General features: G+C 41.6%; 1 protein-coding gene across 2 annotated transcripts in view; it reads left to right on the plus strand.

Moving 5' to 3' along the window:
* Positions 1-17,668, plus strand: part of dagla (diacylglycerol lipase, alpha) — a 55,799-nt gene extending 38,131 nt beyond the window's left edge. Inside the window, exons 12-21 of one of the 2 annotated variants that reach the window (XM_033628785.2) lie at positions 1,129-1,206; positions 1,500-1,580; positions 1,847-1,989; positions 6,132-6,200; positions 6,293-6,365; positions 6,876-7,084; positions 8,386-8,512; positions 15,426-15,592; positions 15,854-15,871; positions 16,341-17,582. In XM_033628785.2, coding sequence (XP_033484676.1) covers positions 1,129-1,206; positions 1,500-1,580; positions 1,847-1,989; positions 6,132-6,200; positions 6,293-6,365; positions 6,876-7,084; positions 8,386-8,512; positions 15,426-15,592; positions 15,854-15,871; positions 16,341-17,439 — 2,064 coding nt within the window. In that variant the 3' untranslated portion in view covers positions 17,440-17,582. Of the gene's footprint in view, positions 1-1,128; positions 1,207-1,499; positions 1,581-1,846; positions 1,990-6,131; positions 6,201-6,292; positions 6,366-6,875; positions 7,085-8,385; positions 8,513-15,425; positions 15,593-15,853; positions 15,872-16,340 lie in introns of both variants that reach the window. The other variant, XM_033628786.2, reaches the window with a different exon arrangement.
* The last annotated feature ends 1,628 nt before the right edge of the window (positions 17,669-19,296 follow it).

Raw genomic sequence — 19,296 nt, forward strand, 5'->3', positions numbered from 1 at the left:
AGAAAGCATTTTGCAGGTTGCAAAACACGAGGCACACCACACTGCCTTTTTAAAAAAATTTGAATGCCACTAGTTAATTTTTTATTTTTTATTTTTTTATAAAAATGCTTACTTTGCCTTTTTATTGTTGCCAGGCAACCACCCCAACATGTCCTTACACTAAACTTCCCATGTAATCAATCTTCTTCTTTTTCTCTTACAGTAATTATTATCTACTTGCTGTAGCTCTGGTTGAGGGTGAGAAACTGTCAGTAAATAGTTTGTTGGGCACAGGGAAAAAGAGATCTGTGTGGGCACATGACACCCTAATAAAGAGGGTGAATCATGGGGAGTACCACCAGGTTGGTCCAGGAGCTTCACCTTGATGATGGCTGTTTCCAGGCATATTTTAGGATGACTCGGGGGCAGTTTGACAACCTGCTGTCTATAGTTGGGCCGTGTCACTCTGGATATCCAGCAACTGCTACCACCAGTTTCACTTCCATTATTTATTAATTGTAAACTTATTGTCGTGAACACCACAGAAGGCCCGCCTCTCAAATCATCTGATTGGACAATTGGGAAAAAAGCTGGCGAAAAAAGAGATGATGTGGGGTACTTTTCTGAAGTTGAAGTTGCAGTTGAAGTTTTTTCAACTGGAGGAGTTCAGAGCGCTCCAGCAAAAACGCTAGGCGCCTAGAGTGCAGAAACGCGAGGCGCTTCGCAATGCAAAAAATGCGAGCAGAAAGCTACATTCTCATTAAAAACAATTACAAAAACACTTTCTGTGTGATCGAGGCCTTAAACTACTTCTGTAAAGTCATAAAATGGGATAAGATATTGTTGAAAAGTTACGAAAAAAATCTTTGCTTAAGGGAACCCTGATTAAAGTCTGAGCATATACTGTTCTCTTATAGTCTAACAAGTCTTGCTGTAGCTCTTCAGGTAAAAAGTTAATACACTATAACCAATAATAATCCAGTTACCAGTGGAGATTATGAATGGTATGTTTAATTCTTGTGCCCGATCTGTGCACTTTAATTAGTAAGATGTTCTTTTCACTTTCCCTGTTTTCACTTCATCCACTTGTGTTCTCTGCTTTATGCTGTCTTTTGTAGAATTTTTTTTAATTTGTCTTGTGTGTATCAGGACGCCTTGACTGATCTGACGGGGGATTCTGAACGTTTGCCTGTAGAGGAGCAGCACGGGACCTGGCTCGGCCACAAGGTCAGAGATTACTGTCTTAAAACACTCACTTACAATACATTAAGCAGCCTCCTCTGTGCAGTCTCCTCTGACATTTTTCCTCTTAACATTTCTCTATTCTCTGTTGCGTACTTCCAGCAAGTAGCATTATCCCAGACCTCAAAGGTCGTTTCAGTTGTTAATAGTAGAATAATTTCCACGGATATTTTAATAAGAGATTAATGACACAGACTTCCTGTCCATATTTCTGTCTCTCTCTCTCTCTCCCCATCCTCCTCTTCGTTGAATCCCTTTCTCTTTCTTTCCACTCTCAGGGGATGGTTTACTCAGCAGAATACATTAAGAAGAAACTGGAGCAGGAAATGATCTTGTCACAAGCCTTTGGAAGAGACTTGGTACACGACTCAGTACACCCTAAAAAAGAATGGCTGGATCAATTATGAACATTTTTCCATAATTTACTCTCTGAATTTGTATTAGCACCACTCTAGTACTCCATTCAAGGCTACGCTTGCTGTGCAACAGTACACTAACCCTAACCCTACTGCATACAAAGAATTCTGCAAATGGCAGTAGAGGCAATTTGTTTGAAGTGATTATCTTCACTGTGGTAACAAAAGTGCGCTGTTGTGAGCATAATGACTCTGGCTATCTCTCACAGAACAAGGGCACCATGCACTATGGGCTGGTGATAGTCGGGCATTCTCTTGGTGCAGGCACCGCTGCTATCCTCTCCTTCCTGCTGAGACCTCAGTACCCAACTCTTCACTGCTACTCTTACTCTCCACCTGGTGGCCTTTTTAGGTGAGTCAATCTGTGCGAGTTCAAAGGATGTACAAAAAAGCGTACAAGAGAAGAAGATTCTGTTTGAGTACATTGTGCAGGGAGTCGTTAAAAGCCTGTTTGCTATTTCCATGCATGAATCCCTTGTTTATGTTTATAAATTCTGCACATGTTTAACCCAAGTTTGATCGTTTCATTCAGACCGCTGTCTCAGGTTATACGCTGGTCATCACTGTTTACTGAAGCCCTGGCTCTGAAGCTGCGGTTTAATACACATCAGTGCTAAACCTCAGAATGATACCACACCTAATATAAATATTTTTTCAGTTCATCAGAAATGGTCCCTGCTATGTTTACACAGGAGACCAAACATAGCAGTGTGAGCAATGTGGTGCTGTTTTTTTCTTTATTTGATCACCTTATTAAAGGGCCAGTGTGTAATATTTGGCATGGTTTATTGTCAATCTGAATCTGAATCTGAATATTCTACCCATTAATATGTTTATACAAGTGTATGATCGCTACAAAATAAAATTCGTTTGGTTTTTGTAGCCTTATAATTATGCTTTTATATATATATATATATATATATATATATATATATATATATATATATCAAGGGCCTTGCTTTAGAGAGGTCGCCATCTTGCGCCGCCATGTATGTACGGCAGACCGAGTGGACAATCCAGCCAGCCAGAGAACGCGTTTCACGTGTATAAATGAACCAACGAAGACAGCGGAAGGAAGGAAGAAGGAGGAGGAAACAGCAGAGAGTGTTAGTAGTTCGTCGATAGAGAGTAGTGAAAAGTTTTTTTAGTTATAAAGTTTGCGAATGGACCACACTTAACACGCAACAGGAGAGAATGAACCCGAACCGTCATCTGCGAGGAAAAGAAGACGCAACTTCACTCCTTGTGATGCACTCTCTGCGGCGCTTTTCCTCCTGGTGATATATCTCCCCAACGATGGTAGCACCGAATCCCATTCTGTGCATTCAGCCTCTCTTAGCACCCGCTCAGCATCAAACACATGGAGTTCCTCATCTGTATGCTCCGGCTCAAACAGGTATGGCTCTGGGTCTGTGTCCGCTACAAGAAACTCCTCAAAATCGCGTTCAAAGTCGTCCATTGCAGCTACTATAGTCCGGAGATATCGCTAGGCTAAATAAACAGCTGAGCTCTGTTTACCGGCTACACTGTCAGTCAGTGTGCAGACTGGAGGTTAGCGGAGCAGAGAGGGGAGGGGGGTCCCCACTTAGTATCGTAAACGAGTATGTGTGTAAAGTTAGAAGTGTGTCTGTTACGCCAGAAGAGTCAGAGTTTGGGACGGAGTGGTGTGTTACCGGAGTTTCTGGAGTGCTCAAATAAACGGGCCTTTTTCCTGAACGCTCCTCTAGTCTCCTGCTCGTGAGGGATTCATTACAATATTGTAACATGGCTTAGATTTCTAAATAAATATTCACCTCGTCGTTAGATAGACCTACTCCTGAAAAACTCGTGTGAAGAAGTGTCTGATGACAATACGGAAAACACCCTAGAGAGAAATAAAATGTTTTTCCTTTCCTTTTGCTAGTGTGTTTGTTATTGTGACCAAGTCTTGCTCAAGGGGAAGGTGACTTATTGCAGGAAAAGCAACAGTGGAAAGTTGGAGAGAGGAGTGCTTGGAGTTCTGTTGGAGTACAGAGTGTATCTAAGGGTGCTCCTTGAGTTGTCTTGCTTTGGTCTGAATCAGGGACTGATTTTGTTACAAAGTTGCATAACTGCCAAGAGATGGTTCGTGTTCTCACGCCAGCATTTACAAGCGAACCAGATAAAATGCCTTACGCGAAAAAGCAGCTTTTGATTAGTCAGAATTTCCATACGGGTAGTAAACAAAAGGTTGAAGAAGAGTACACTTGCAAGATAAATGTGACACTTTCTAATGTCACAATGGAGGGACAACTACACAGGTTGATTGTAGCACTGCTCATCGTGGACTATATTGCTGTCATTGTTCATTTTAGTCAAACCATACAGTTTGAAAACGAGGCGCAGCTCCAACTAGAAAACAATGTTTTGATGCATTGGATGTGCTGAATGTGCATATTAAGGCAGTACAGGAGGAGGTGCACATTAATAATCCTCCAGGACTGTAACATGCTCATGTTTAACCCAAACAATGTGTCATGTGACTGCAGTTGGATCGGATCGATGTCGGAACACATTCTCACCACAAATGAACCACACCAGAGTTTGTTTATAACTAGACCGAGACCACCTCTTCAAGAAGGTCTCAGTCCGGTTGTTTTGTTGCACACCCGAGTGCAATTGCTGTGTTCACACCTGCCCGAACGAACCGCACTTAAGGGGCAAACGAACTTGAGTTTGACTGAACCAAACCAAACAGGGCAGGTGTGAAAGCACCCTTAGTGTTATCTAAAATATTTTAATATCGTGACTGAATATTTTACTGATTTTGACAGTGTGGAAAAATCTGAGATTTCAGAGCAAGACTTAAACACACGAACAACCTGACTGGATCATTTTTGTAATTTAGACACTTACAAGACCAAGCTGAGCCTGTTGATGACAAAAACAAGCACTTGTAGTGGCCATACATTGGCGTGCACAGTTGCCTGCAGGGATCACATTGCAGCCTGTTTGGCCGCTACGGCTGCAGCAGCTTCTCTCAATACTGGACCAATTTCAAAAATGATTGTCTCCATCAGTCACTGAGACACAAAAACATGTAGAAATAGGGTCCAAGTTCAAAAATACAGAAGTTTTCCTTTAAAAATGGGATTTATGGATTCAAAGTTAGAAGCTAGAAGTCATCCCAAAATTATTTTATAGTAACTGCATTGTAATGCTATAATTATTATAGAAATGTGTGTACATCTTTTCATATCAAAGCCAAGCAGTGACAGTGACCTGCCATATGCTGAGGGTGGGAGCAGGGCCACATATATATAATAATTTATTTGAAACCATTTCATCAATCTGAAAGCAGACTGTCACATCCTTTTGTGTCACACAGAACTGGTTCACAAAATGCATCGCATGTTTACAAAAAACAGGGTGCTGTAAAGAACAAGACACCTAAAAAAGTGCTTTGGACTTGTGCCCACAACAGGCTGTGGTTTGCACTTTAATTTGCCTTATTTCCTGAATGGTATCTTTTTATTTTGGGCCCAGCAGTTTAGAGTCCATTAATATTTTGTCTGTCTACACTTGAACACTATCTACCAGCCTGCCATGCAGCTGGCCACCGCGTTAACTGTGTTTGTTATGCATATCAGGCAGGAAGTCTGTACCAAGAGATAAGTAAATGCTGCAGTGCACCTTTAGTGTTTAATCGAAGCCAAGAGAAATTAATTTGTCAGACTTTGGTGGTGTGAAGATTAAAGACGGGGGACAAAATGAGCGGAAACACTGAATAAAACGTAACGAAATTTGGATGCTTCCATGCAGGACATACAAGAGAGGACTGAATGATTTAAGTATGAAAATGATGTGACTCATGATGTGGTCACCAGATGCTGAGTGTGCAGTTGTAGCGGTACAGTTGCATCCTCAGTTCCATTTGTTTTGTATGTACTTAAAGTTGCACTGTGCTTCTTCCTTTTGTGCTGTAAACATATTTTGTCCTTAGCAACCCAGTGTCTCCCATATAAACATAAATCAAGAGCCATAGCGCGCACACTAAAAGCTCTTATAAGGGTTTCTAGTGTTCATTCATTGTACACTCTTCTTGGTTGCCCCATCAATCGTGTCCTTTTCAAAGTCTATGAGATCACACTCACTGCCCTTTTTTGGTCACCCATTCACATGCTAATACAATGTGGAAATGAAGTTTTTGTTGTTGGCACCTTTTTATGGTGTGACACATAGGCACATGTGAAGAGAGGGTCGACTTCTTCTGCAAGGGCGGGGTTTCTTTTTTCTGTGGTGTCTGATTTTGTTTTAATAGTGTTCTCTTGTTTATGTTCTGTCCTTAATTTACGGTGTGTATCAGCCGTATACATGCACTCACATTTGTGGGCCGTCTTGTGGATGTGGTCAGATAAAGATATTCCCTAAATACTTGGTGTAGAATACTGTACAGCCCATTATATTCTATTATTTGAAGAACTTAAATGTTTGTTTGAGTTGTGAGTTGACCATTTCCCTCCTTTATTTTCCCAGTGAGGATGCCATGGAGTACTCCAAAGAGTTTGTCACATCCGTGGTGTTAGGAAAAGACCTGGTACCAAGGTATCTTTTCTACTATATTCAGCATACTGTGGTTAACTTGGCTTTGCTGCAGTATTACCACATTAAACATATCTGCTGCCGGTCTCTCGTAGGCTCGGCCTGTCACAACTGGAGGGTTTTCGACGCCACCTTCTGGAAGTTTTGCAGAAAAGTAACAAGCCAAAGGTGACTTAATCTCTTGACACTGTAGAAGATGGCACTTATACAAATTTATGGACCCTCTTTGCTATGAAAACATCAAAGAAAAAGGCATTAAACTTTTACAGTATGCTGTCAGTTGGTCTTGCCAAGTACACCCTGTGCTGCCTTGGGGTTATTTGGGGAAATGCTTTTTGGACTGTTGACAAAAAACATATCTCTACTGTGCAAATACTAATGAATGATTGAATAGTTATCAGATTCACAACATATTTGCATTTCTACCCATCTAAATCAACTACATAAACCCAGTAGCATCACACTTAAGCTGTGTTGTCCAAGTTTTGCAGTGACTGATAAAAATAAACTACACGCTTCACAATCTCTCACATCACTGCACTCACAGCATCTCTGCTGTAATTAAAGCATCACTGAGTTGCAGCTGCAGAAACGTATACAATGTACAGGAGATATATTTAGATTCTGATATTATGTTACGTAACTAAAATGCTTTTTTTTTGTCTTCCTTTGTAACAGTGGAGGATCATTGCGGGAGGCACCAAATGCATCCCAAAATCAGAGCTTCCAGTGGAGGATGACGATCCTCAGTCTCAGCCAGCAGCGCCCCCCAGCAGTCGCCTGTGGCTCCACCCCAGTGACCTCAGCATTGCCCTTTCAGCCTCCACCCCCCTCTACCCTCCTGGCAGGATCATTCACGTGGTGCACAACCATCCTCCGGAGACATGGTGAGAAAATTGATTCGAAAGCTGGCTGAAGATTATCGGAATTAAATCCCCCAAATGTTTTTTTTTTTTTTTTTAATGAATAAATGTATAAAATTCCAGAAGTGAGATCAGTCGAGGGGTACTGGAGCTTAAAGCTTGTCTCTGTGCGAAACATAAATCTGTACCACACAACTCCAGCTCACAAACGGTGAAGTGGTTGTGTAACGGATGCGTGGACAGTTAACTCAAAGCAAATCTTGTGTTTGTTTCACACCTGTGACATTAAAGAACAGGCAGCTGAGTGGGAAAACGTATACACTGCATACTGGGGACGGTGTGGGTTTACAGTGTGTCACGTGGCTCTCCCCAACTCTTCTGTCTGCACTGTCTAATATCCTATTTTATTTTACAGTCGTCCTGCTTCTTGCACTTTCTTTTCTAACCTGGTGTTTTTAATTTTATACTCTGTGTGGATATATTTAAAGGGGAAATATAAATCATAAATAATGTGTAGAGATCATGAAATTATGGTACTGACTCTGTTCGACACTGGGCTGTTATTCAAGGCCAGAATACATTTCAGCGGTCTAATGAATAACAGGTGGATGTCATGCTATATCTTAAAAAATATAAAAGAATTATTTTGGATGTGAGATGGTCAGAACTGTTGTTAAACATCTGGAAAATGTATGTTTTGTTATCTCTATTACACACTGTCTGGTAGGGTTTAAGTGTGTGTGGCTTCTATAACACAGAGGCAACTGATGCTTGCATTGCAGACCAACACTGGAAGTCTGTGGAGGTGCAACAGTTTGATCTCTGACCTGTGTGGTTCACTGCTGCTGCAATGCTGCTGCGTGTCTGGCCATTACAGGAGCAAGTAGTCTGAAATCTTTTAACCACTCTCTGCAAACTGGTGCAAAACCACGAGTCAGAAGTGGTTTTGTCAGATTATCTTAACACTGACAACAAGATTTCACCCTTATGGGCATTTGTTGTGTCTGATAATGGAATTAAAAAGAACACTGCAATGAAGCTACTGGATATTTCTTCATTGTCCTCTTCTTGATGTACTTTGAGTAATTTCACTCAAAGTACGTCATGCCATATGCAGCCAGCGAGCTTTTTTCCCTGCCTCGTGAGTCTGTTCTGGTTTCTAAAATGAGCTCATTTCTAAAGTCTGTCACAAAATATTCCACTCAGTGGTGTCATAGCCTGGATTATGCGTCTCCCACACGGACACCGAGGCAGGCTGTTGCTAAGTCAACATGTGTGTTCACTTTGTCTTTCATCGTGATTGACAGTCTCTCTCTTTTCTGTAGCTGTGGGCAGGAGGAGCCAACCTACTCAGCTCTGTGGGGGGACAACAAGGCCTTCGATGAGGTCATCATATCTCCCGCCATGCTTAATGAGCACATGCCCCACATGGTGATGGAGGGCCTAAACAAGGTCTGTGTTTATCTTGTGTGCATGCAGATGGATTTGGCTCGGGGGGTGTTTGAAACGTTGGTGAAATGACTTTTAAATCTTGTTCCTGATTTCCAACACTGGGTAAATTGAGCTGGTGGATGATGAGTATGTGTGAATTGTCTCTAACTATAAATATTCAAATGCATTCACAAATACTTTTTAGCAATTGTTCATAAAGGGGCATACCACTTTTTAAATGGTTTTAACTAAAGCTGGAGATTAGCAGCTGATTTTTGGTTATGTTTCAGCTGTGATATAACATCTCTGTTAAATACTGTCTTTAATAGATGTTTTAGAAAGTGACAGTGACAAGTTCTGACGTGTTTCACTTTGTGTTGTGCCTACAGTAAATGCCAGTAGCTCCTCAGGCTAATAGGTTCAACTTGGGCAATATGACAAACTGAAAATGTACCAATCCAAACATTTTAAATCATAAATAGACTTTAATTTTAGAAATGTAATATGGACTCACTTTGTACATTCAGTAAAACATCACCCTGATGCTTTCTCCTAAAATAAAAAATACAATATCCAGAGGTTGTCTGGCCACACACCTTTATGAATGTTACACATTAATGCATGCTTTTCTAAAGACTTCCAGGTATTATTAGTCACCAAAGTGAAAGCTTTCCTTCATTTATGCCCAGCAAACAACTTTGATATCAGCAGAGAAAATTCATTTAAGAGCAGTGATGCATTTATCGTCTCTCCGGCTTTAAAGGGACAGTTCACCCCAAACTCAAAAATACATATTTTTCCTCCTACATGTAGTGCTATTTATCAATCTAGATTGTTTTAGTGGACTTTGTTGTAAGCAGTCATGCATAAACTATTTTCCTTCTACTAAACTGTATCACCGCACAGAAGGAAGTGTGCATCTACTCATGGACGAAAGGTCATGCTCATGACAGTGCAAGATGTAAATGTTAATGGCGTCCTCCTTGGCTAAGCTGTAGTGTTCGCTAGCGCAGTGGTGCTAGGTGTGCTAGCAGTAGATGCTTCCTTCTGAGTGGTGATACGCTTGGAGGGTGTAGTTCGGTAGAAAGAAAATAGTCATCTCTATGAATGATATCTCCAACACTCTACTTGCACCAAAACAATCTAGATTACTAATCGCACTTCAGGTAGGAGGAGAAGTATGTATTTTTGATTTTGGGGTAACCTGTCCCTTTAAAGCTACACATCTCATGACTGGATATGGCAGCAATCAACAAGGAAATTGTCAGATACAATGAAGTGATTCGATTTCATCGCACAAAAACCACACCGTTGCAAAGTCACAGAAAAAACTTTAGGTTTCCATTGATCTTCTTCTCAGTGGTATGCCCCTTAAGTGTTCAGCTGAAATTTATTTTTGGGAGTTTTGATAGATTGAAGTTGTTTTATTTATGCATGTGATCCATAATTAACCTTTAACTTGCAACACTGTTTGTTTTCTTCCAGTTTCAAAGCATGGGAACTGCTCACTCCTGGTTTTATGGTGTTTTTGGTCTTTATACTGTCTTCACAGGCATTGAACATCTGACTTGATAACAGGGTATAAATGTGTATGTTTGCATGTAACAGATCCACTGTGGGGATTGCTTTTCTTGTGGGTAAAGTTCGTTCGTCTTGTTGTACAAGGAATTTTTACTTGGTTTTGCATTTGTTTGTGTGACTCAGCCTCGTGTCAGTCCGTCTCTGGATGGGTGATTATAAGTTCTGTATATGTGTGTGTGTGTATAAAGTGTGTGTACGTAGTCTGTAGTGTGATATCTCTGGTGTTTCTGCAGGTACTGGAACCATTTTGTCCCCTGTCTGAGCAGGAAAACTCGGAGCCAGAGGAACAGGAAGTCGATCAACCCACCTGCAGTGCCGCTGTGTTGATAACCTCACAAACAGAATTAAACTCTAGCCCTCTTCCCTCTGATTCCTCCTCTCCCGCCCACAAAGACCTGTCTTGCACCGCCTCCCTCACAGAGACTGAGGCTGTCTCTGTCCCTCTGACTGTCACTGCTTCTTCCTCTTTTTCAGGAGCTGAGTCTGTACTTCCTCCTTCTCCTCCTCTGTCAGACTGCACCTCTGCCTCAGAGCCATGCTTGGTGTCTGTCCCCCCACTTTCTAACAGTCCTTCCAACTCTCACTCAGGGGTGCTCTCAGTTAAGGATGATTCATGCATTTCAGCACAAACTCAATCAGACCCATCTGACTCTTACCCTTGTGTGGATGTGATTGCTGCTCCTGTTTCTGAAATCCTGTCTAATGAGTCTAACTGTGCTCAGATAGAAAACACTCCCTCTGAGATTGTAATATCACACAGCTCTTCACAGAAAGATGAAGTCTGGAGTTTACAAGTACCAAACAGTCCTTCTGATACTCTTGTATAGACTTAATGACTTGGCTTTCAGTAGCCTCTCTGCACAACACATTTATCAATCTAGTTGTGTCTGTTAAAGGAATAATTTATTGTGAAACACTTAAAGACTGTCAGTGTTACTATTAATACTGAGATGACGTGATGTCATGCCCGTGAGGTTCATTCGGAAAATCATTCTGCCTGATGTTAAAGGGATAGTTTGGATTATTTGAAGTAGAGTTGTATGGGGTACTTATCCATAGTCAGTGTACTGTATACAGTAGATGTGTGTTGGCACGCCCCCAGTTTGGAGAAGCGGCAGAAGTGCTGATATGGAAGCTATACAATGTCCTGCTGTGGATGGAGGGGAGCAGCAAGATGTATTTTAGCCACCTAAAAAAGTCCCACCTAAAAACATCTTTAACAGTTTAGGTGTACACTATATTTAGAGTATTTTTACTATTTCACCTTTCCATCTGATAGCCTGTTCCAACGGTTAAGCAGTGAACAGCTTCAGCTCCTAAACTATGCTCTCGTCAAAGCCACCAGACTCCATTGAGAAAAACAGTGATTGCTGGTCTACCGCTGCCCCGATCAGTTAGTTAGTTTGTTTTACTGTGTAAAATTTAAGAATCTAAATAAACCTCTTGAAACACCTAAGTCACACAGTAACACCTACAAAATGTGTGATAGAGGCAGCGGTACGCCAGCAGCTCTTGTGTTCAGCAATGTTAAATCACTGTTTTTCTCAGTATAGTCTGACTTTGAAGAGAGCGGTATACCATAAAACCGTTTCAGTCAATCAATTAAACACCCAGTCCCTTTTACTAGCCTGGTGTAGCTACACATTTTGACAAAGAAAGGCCTGTCTCAGTTGGACGCCTGGTCTGGTTGCCAAGCAGTTCAATTTAACAGAAGTTCTTTGGGTGTATAAGTAGTATAAGTAGTAGTTGTTGACGACCCACTTAAGCTAACATTTGTAAGTTGTGTAGATTGCACATACAAATATAAATGTTACTGGAACCATGAGCACCAGAGAAGACCGTAATTCTTTGAGATTTACGAAATTCAAATGTGGGTTGTTTTTGCCTTGTACATGGGGCGCCTGCTCTACCACTAAGCCACCGACGCCCCAAATTCAGATATTTTTTGACCAAAAAACAAGTGGTGACTCCCTACCTCAGAAACTGTCATGAATTCAGAATCTATGTCAGATTCCTCAGCTACCCAGTGAGTTATTCATATTCCCTTAGTCCGTAAGGGTCCACCGATCGAAAGAATCAAAAGGATTTCCCATAAAAAATAATCCAAATTATGAATATTGTTTTAACAGGATGAAGTGGTGTTGGTGTTGTGTCAGTATGCTGGGTGCCGTTATCCTCAGGTGTCGTGAAACAAGTGTCATAACACATAATCTATATAATCTGAAGCCTAATTTTTATACAAGTAATATGTACACTGATTTACATGAACAATTTGATCGTATTTCCCATGTTTGCTGTTAAAAGGAATTAAGGGCCTGTCCCAAATATAGGCCTGTTGAGTTCAGTGATTTAACCAAATAATAGCCCGGGCTAGTAATTGACGTTTTACTATAACAGCTTCAATTCCTGGTCAGAAATTGCTGTCTGACGGTAAAGGGAAGGTAAAGGGGTGAAAATATTTTTAATATAGTGTACACATTAACTGACATTGATTTTATAGGTGGCTGAAATACGTTTTGTTGCTGACCCCTCCACAGCAGTACATTGCTCAGCTTCCAAGTTGGACACCGGTCTGCTTCTCTGAACTGTGGGCATGCCAACTCACATCTACTGTATGTAATACACTCTCCATGGATAAAATCTCATACAACCCCACTTCAAAAGATCCAAACTATCCCTTTAATACTCAGGATTTGGTGTCAATTCCTGAAGAAAAGCCTTCTTAAAAGACTGATACTAACATTCAAAAAGTGCTCATAGAGGAGGTGGAGAGAACCTGCCAGTTTCTCCGCTAAAAAAAAAAACAGCACGAGAAAAAGTGGAAAAATGTTCTCTCCTACGATTAAGACTTCCTCTTGCTCTTTCCACTTACACATAAAACTGGTGGCTGGGTGCTGCAAGTCCAGGCAAGCTATCAGGATGCCATGAAAGGGTGTTCCAAGGAAAGTAGGAAACGGGGAGGTGAAACTCAAAGAATGTCAGCACTTAACAAAAGCAAGTTGAGGCAAGGACTGTGTGTACACAACAACAAGGTGATGGGGTTAAGCCATCTCTAAGTAGCCCCGGGAATATCTGAACATCATGGTGTATATAGCAGTATTAGATTATGTAATCTCTTCAAACCACAGAGACAAAAATAGCTTCTTTTTTTTTTTACAACCCTTGATGAGTCCAAACCCACCTGCACTATTTCCCTTGTTAATGAGATTCATCGTCCAACTTTCCTCACATCAACCCTTCATTCTTCTGCGTTCCTCTCACAGCTTCGGTACATTTGGTCAAGTGCTGTGGCATGAACTTGCTGACCCCGTTCCTCAAGCTAACAAGTTTTCTTTGTATTCACAAAGTTTCCATGGTAACCTAATTTCTTCCACATTAACTGCTCTTTCTTCCTTCTTGGCTGGGTTTTTCAGTAGCTGCAGCTCTCCTTTTCCCTTTTTTGCCTTTATTGAAAGCATATATTCAGCCTTTCCTCAATCATAATCCCTTCAAGGAATTGTCAATTACTCATCAGCGGCAGCAGATGGAGTAACATGGGGGAAGAAATGTGTAAATACGGAGTACTCTGCTCAGCTCCACTGCTCTGCTGTAAAATTGCTGCTCACAGAGTCTAACAAATTTCTAATTTCCTGTTATAACTGACTGGGTACAGTGGAGGGCTTTTATTAACGAGACTGAAACTGGGATTATATTTTCACACTCTTCACTGTGCATTTCATAACGCTATGTCAGAATGTGCTTTCATAAATTATGTATGTCATATGAAAATATGGCTGTAGGGATTGCAGTACATTATTGCGTTATGCAAAACTCCCAAGTATAATTTTCTCTCTTTGGGTGTTCAGTCTGCAGTCTCATGTTTTGTGTTTTTTTTGTTTTGTTATTTTAACTCAATGTCCCTGCAACTGCAGATGATGTTTGATACTGTTGGTGCCAAATATTTGCTGTAGTTCACACTTACGGCAATCTTGTCCTCATGTATCATCGGTCACACTCGCACATGTAACATCATCGTTTTTTAATTTATGATGTGAAACCATCTGCATACCCCAAACATAAATACATGTTTGTTCTAATGCCATGTTTTAACTAACTGAGCCTGTCTCTGTTTAATTTTCCATCTTTGTTTACATTCATTTACATCTAGTGTTCCATTGTCACATGAACTGTATGTTTCCTTTGTGTTTATACCATCATGTGCTTCCACCAAGTGTTATAACTCATTAAAGTTAACAAAATACATGTATGTTTGTGTGTTGATGTGATTTGCCGTTTGTGTTTGTTCTCCTCACATTTATAACTATTAACACAACACTGTTGAGATTTTGTGGGACAAGCTTCTCTTGTATTTATTTTTTTGAAGTTGCATATAATGGTTTACTATCCCTCATCATACTGTAGATCTTGCGTAGTTCTTGCTCAGGCATCATGACTCCGTTGTGGGTGTTTAATGTCAGTTGGAGTAGGTGTAAGCCGACCATTAAGTTGCACTTACATTTATCTGAACTACTCTGTGTTTTTTTAACACTATAATAATAGATGTAATCATATCTGCAGTTAAATATAGATGTAGTGGTTTCTTGGATAATGTCATTGAGTGCGATTACATGCACATGAATAACCCGTTTGTAGGGCTTATCCAGGTTATGATCATATTCTGGATATGGTGTTTACATGAGCATAGAGAATTGGGTCGTTTGTATTCCCCATAGTATTCCAGCTAGCATATTTGGGTTTCTCATAAGTGGAATATGGCGTTTAGATGCTCAAACACATAAACAGGATACTCCAAAAACCAGATTATAAACAGGTTATTAATGTCCATGTAAACGCACTCAATGAAGGGCCACTGTAATGTTGGAAAGGGTGATCCAAACATAACTAGACGTGTGGTCTTACATTATGCAACACTCATGTACCTGATAAATGATACACGTTTCCATGGAGGGAAACTGCCCGTGGCTGTGTGTGTGTTCACGTTCCTCAAATTATTGTTGGCCATGTGCTGACATAAAAGAATGGGGCATATTTTTTAAAGGAAAAATTGCAACTTATTTCCACCAGTAAATGAGATTCCTGTGCATTCAGTTATTTGAGAAAGGAGTAGAAAAACCACTGAACAATATTTGTTTGGTCTGCAAAATTAAGCAAGCAAGCAAAAATATTTTGAATGTCTATGAGTTTGGTGCAACAATTACGTGATTTTAACTTAAATTAAGGCAGCGAAATCTGTTTTTCCAGTTAGAACTGAGCCTGTGTATCTTTATTCATACAATTACTATTCTGCTCAGGTTGATTCTCAGTGCACATCCTCCCCGCTCACTTGCTCTCATCGCCCCTGTGCTTGTGACAGGTGCTGGAGAACTACAACAAAGGGAAAACAGCTTTGCTATCAGCAGCCAAGATCATGGTGAGCCCCACAGAAGTGGACTTGAACCCAGAGAGCCTGTTCGTGGATACAACAACAACTTCTCAGCAGCCGACGCCTACAACCCACCACCGCAGGAACAGTAGTGTTCGGTTAGTACACCAGGCACCACTGTGGGTGTGTTGGAGCTTAAAAAAATATATGAAACAGTGTTTTTTGATCCTCTGTATATTCAGTTTCCCCTCTAACTTAATATCTGATGGAGCAAGCCTCTTCCTAAGCTGTAGGGATAATCATGGGGACATGTATAATTTTAACTTTCTAGCCAGTACTAAACAATACTACTGCTACTAACTGCTACTTCATTGTTTTCTCAAAATCATCGTTTCTGTCTGTTCCGTTTAAAAAACAAGACAAAAACCATTGTCACGGTAAGCAGAGCATGCTAATACTAATTTTGCATAATGTGCTCCCTTCTCTCATGCACGCATGCACGCTGTCTGACCACAGAGCAGTTACAACGTATGGTAGTATTCAGTTTCCACCTCGCCCCCTCTGGTTTAGCCCCTGTCCAAAGTCAGTGTGAACTCCTGGTAGTGATGGTTGAATTATGATGTACTCCTGTATTAGATACTAATACAAGAGCACTAGCATACACTCCTGGCCTCCCAGTCTCTCCTTTTCTCTGTTCTTCCTTCCATTTAGTCGATGTTTTGCTGGTGTCCGCCTAGTTTGTAGAATCTAGATGTGGTTTAAGACTAACACTTGACTGTTCTTCCCTTTTCTAACCCTCCGTAAGTTGTTTTGACCCACTTTTCATGTCTGTCTTGTGTTTTGGATCCCCCTCTCCCTTCCATTCCCCGTCACTACTCTCCAACCCCTTCTTCTCCTCTCCTCTAGTTCGTGTGCCCAGTCTGAAATATCTCTGGATGGTTTCTCTGAGTGCCCTCCTCCCCCAGTGCCTGTAGTGCTGCGTGGTGCACGGGAGCGCCTGGCGGTGGAGCTGAGGGACCGCAAAGCACCTCTGGCCGTCATGGAGAGTCTCTCAGATGCCGAATCCCTCTACAGTCTGGATTCCCGACGCTCCTCAGCTGCGCTAAGGGGCTCACCGATGCTGAGCGGCCTCCCGTTCCCTTTGGATGCCCCTATTCCCGAGGAGAACCCGTCTCTCAGCTCTCGCACTGAACTACTGGCTGCTGACTGCCTCTGCCAGGAAACGCCAGAGCACCTGGGTGAGGTTGGGCCTTTCTTTACCCCACTGGAGTCCAGATCCACCCCAGAATACCCCATGCGGCTGTCTCCTGCCACACCTCGCTACAGCGGACATCAATCCCCATCTCTGCTAAACCAGAGCGCCTTGGCTCAGCCTTTCAAGCAAGAGCCTAACGCCAACCGAAGAATGCTTCCTGACGGGGATCACCAACAGATGCCTGGTGTCTACAGCCCAGGGAGCACTCCCAACGCTCCCCTCAGCCCACAAATTGGTTCTAGACAGATGGATAGAGAAAATGAGGATTGGGAGCTGGAGGCAGCAGAGAAAAGTGCAGAGAGCAGGCCGGCAGCTTCTACTCCTCCACCCCAACTATCCAATGGAAACCCCAGCCAGGCAGTGCTGGAGTTCGCCCAGTACTTAGACTCTCTATTCAGACTGGACGGCAGCAGCTCACCACCTCTGGAGCTATCTGACGGGGAGTCAGAGTCAGGCCGGGGCTCCTTCGGGCAAGGTGAGTGTCTCGGAGATGGACAGCCGTTGGATGACAAGCAACTTCTGGCCAGAGCAACACTGGAGCCTAACCTAGTCCCTAAGCCCCCACGCACTTTTGCTGGATCTGCTGACCCGTCTTCGGGCATCTCTTTGTCACCATCCTTCCCTCTCTCGTCGTCTGAGGAGCTCAACGACCTTTCCCCCGGCGAAGGTGCCCTGCCGGCCATGCACTCCCTACGAACATCTAGCCCTTGCCACTGTCCTGAAGAGAACACACTATCATCTATGGTGTAGTGTGCTCCCGAGACTCCAATATCCTTTGCTCTAAATTAAGAGGTGCAGTCATCCAAAATGTAAAACATATCACAGTACATGCATGCGATGGAATGCAGTCACTCATCAGAGGTCCAATGACAGAACTTGACTGACCAACTCACAAACTATCTCCATTCTTCAGGTTGTCCCCCTGTGAACGCTGTTTATAGCATTTTCACACTATTGCAATGACTAAAAAAAAAAGATACCTCTCTCTGCATGCCAGGGGGCTGTACTGCTTTTGGGTGAATATAAATAACTGTAGCTTCACAATGCCATTCCAAAACAATGCCGTCTCACCCACGTAGGGACGCGTCAGTCAGCATTACATCAATTCCCTGACTTAACAAAAATCAAAGGGAGAATACTTAACTGAGCAGGGATTCAAAAACTAACACTGTAGAAGAGGTTAGCATAGGCACATCATCTGGGTTGATGTACTGTACAACTTCCTGCACCCTCAGCAGCTCCGGAAATTTTGTCCAGCTTTTATTTCACTTTATTTTTTCAAATCAGGAATGTGAAGATGGACATATTCGTCAATCAACAGAAGCGAGAAGACCATTATGAAATGTTCCTCAGGTCTATAAAGAATTGACTTTGAGAAAGAGAGTAAGTGTGTTACATTGGTGAGAATTCATGTGTCTTAAAAATTTAGTGATTGTGACAAAGTTATTACAGACGCCTATGGATGTTTTTGAGTCTTTTGGTTACTCTTTATAGTGCATGAAGTTTTTTTTTTCTTTATTTTTAAAGAGAAACTGTCAATAAGCCACTTAGATTGACATTTGGATACTCTTGCACACATCATATTGCTCAATTTACCCCCCTTTGCCAAAAAATTTAATACACTGTATTGCCAAATGTATTTATGAGATGTAGTTTTGTATATGTATATGGATATTGCTTTATTTAAACACAAGCTAAGTTCATTATCTCCTTCCCATTCTGTTGGTTCCCATGTAGACTGTTACACAGCAACACCACAGAAAAGATGCCATCCTGACCTTAAAATACTGCTATGGCTTTCATGTCGAAAACACAACCTCTGTACCTTGGGTTTGAACCAATAATGAACTTGCTAATAGTCGTCCTAGTCTCATAACTACTGTACCTTTCTCTTTTGGAGAGCTCCCGGGTCAGGGTCTGCATGCTTTATGCATTTCAGAGTAGCATGGCTGGTATAGAGCAAGTCTTGTCATTAAGTCACAGTAAATAAGCTCGAAACATGTCCAGAAATTATAATATATGTAGAGTCAAACATTATAGAGGCTTATAAAATGCCCAGGTCAGCAGACAGGACCAAACTGTGTATCCTAAACATGTCCCAGGATATCATCTCTCTTGTTCTCAAGGTCTTCTCAGTCATCTTGGACATCAAGGTGTTTGCTTCCCTTTAATGTGGTTCATCTCAAACAGCCTTGAGGTTGGACTGAATGAATGGGCTCGAACATCACGTATGCCGATTCTAAATAACTGTGCGTGGCATACACTCTTCCATATCACTCTGGGTGTAACAGGTGGCTCACAATTTGCATTATTTATTACAGTTAATGTTGTTATCACTTTTATTGCTATATTTGATGGTATTATTATCCTTATTGCTCTTGCAACAGATTGGTTTGATGTCAGTGGTTTTTATCTCAGTTTTTTTGGGGGACAGTGTGGGGAACTTTTTAGACTCTCCCAAATGTGAGGAGTTATATATTTCAGCTTTTTTTCTGTCCGAGTGGAAAAGTATTTGACATTCTGCCATGGCATGGTGACAATATGCTCTTTTTACAAATGTTTCATAGTGGTGAGACACACTGCAGGGTGACAGCCTGCTCAAAGTGA

The sequence above is a fragment of the Epinephelus lanceolatus genome, chromosome 2 (genome assembly GCF_041903045.1).
Source record: "Epinephelus lanceolatus isolate andai-2023 chromosome 2, ASM4190304v1, whole genome shotgun sequence".
In the NCBI taxonomy this organism is placed as follows: domain Eukaryota; kingdom Metazoa; phylum Chordata; class Actinopteri; order Perciformes; family Serranidae; genus Epinephelus; species Epinephelus lanceolatus.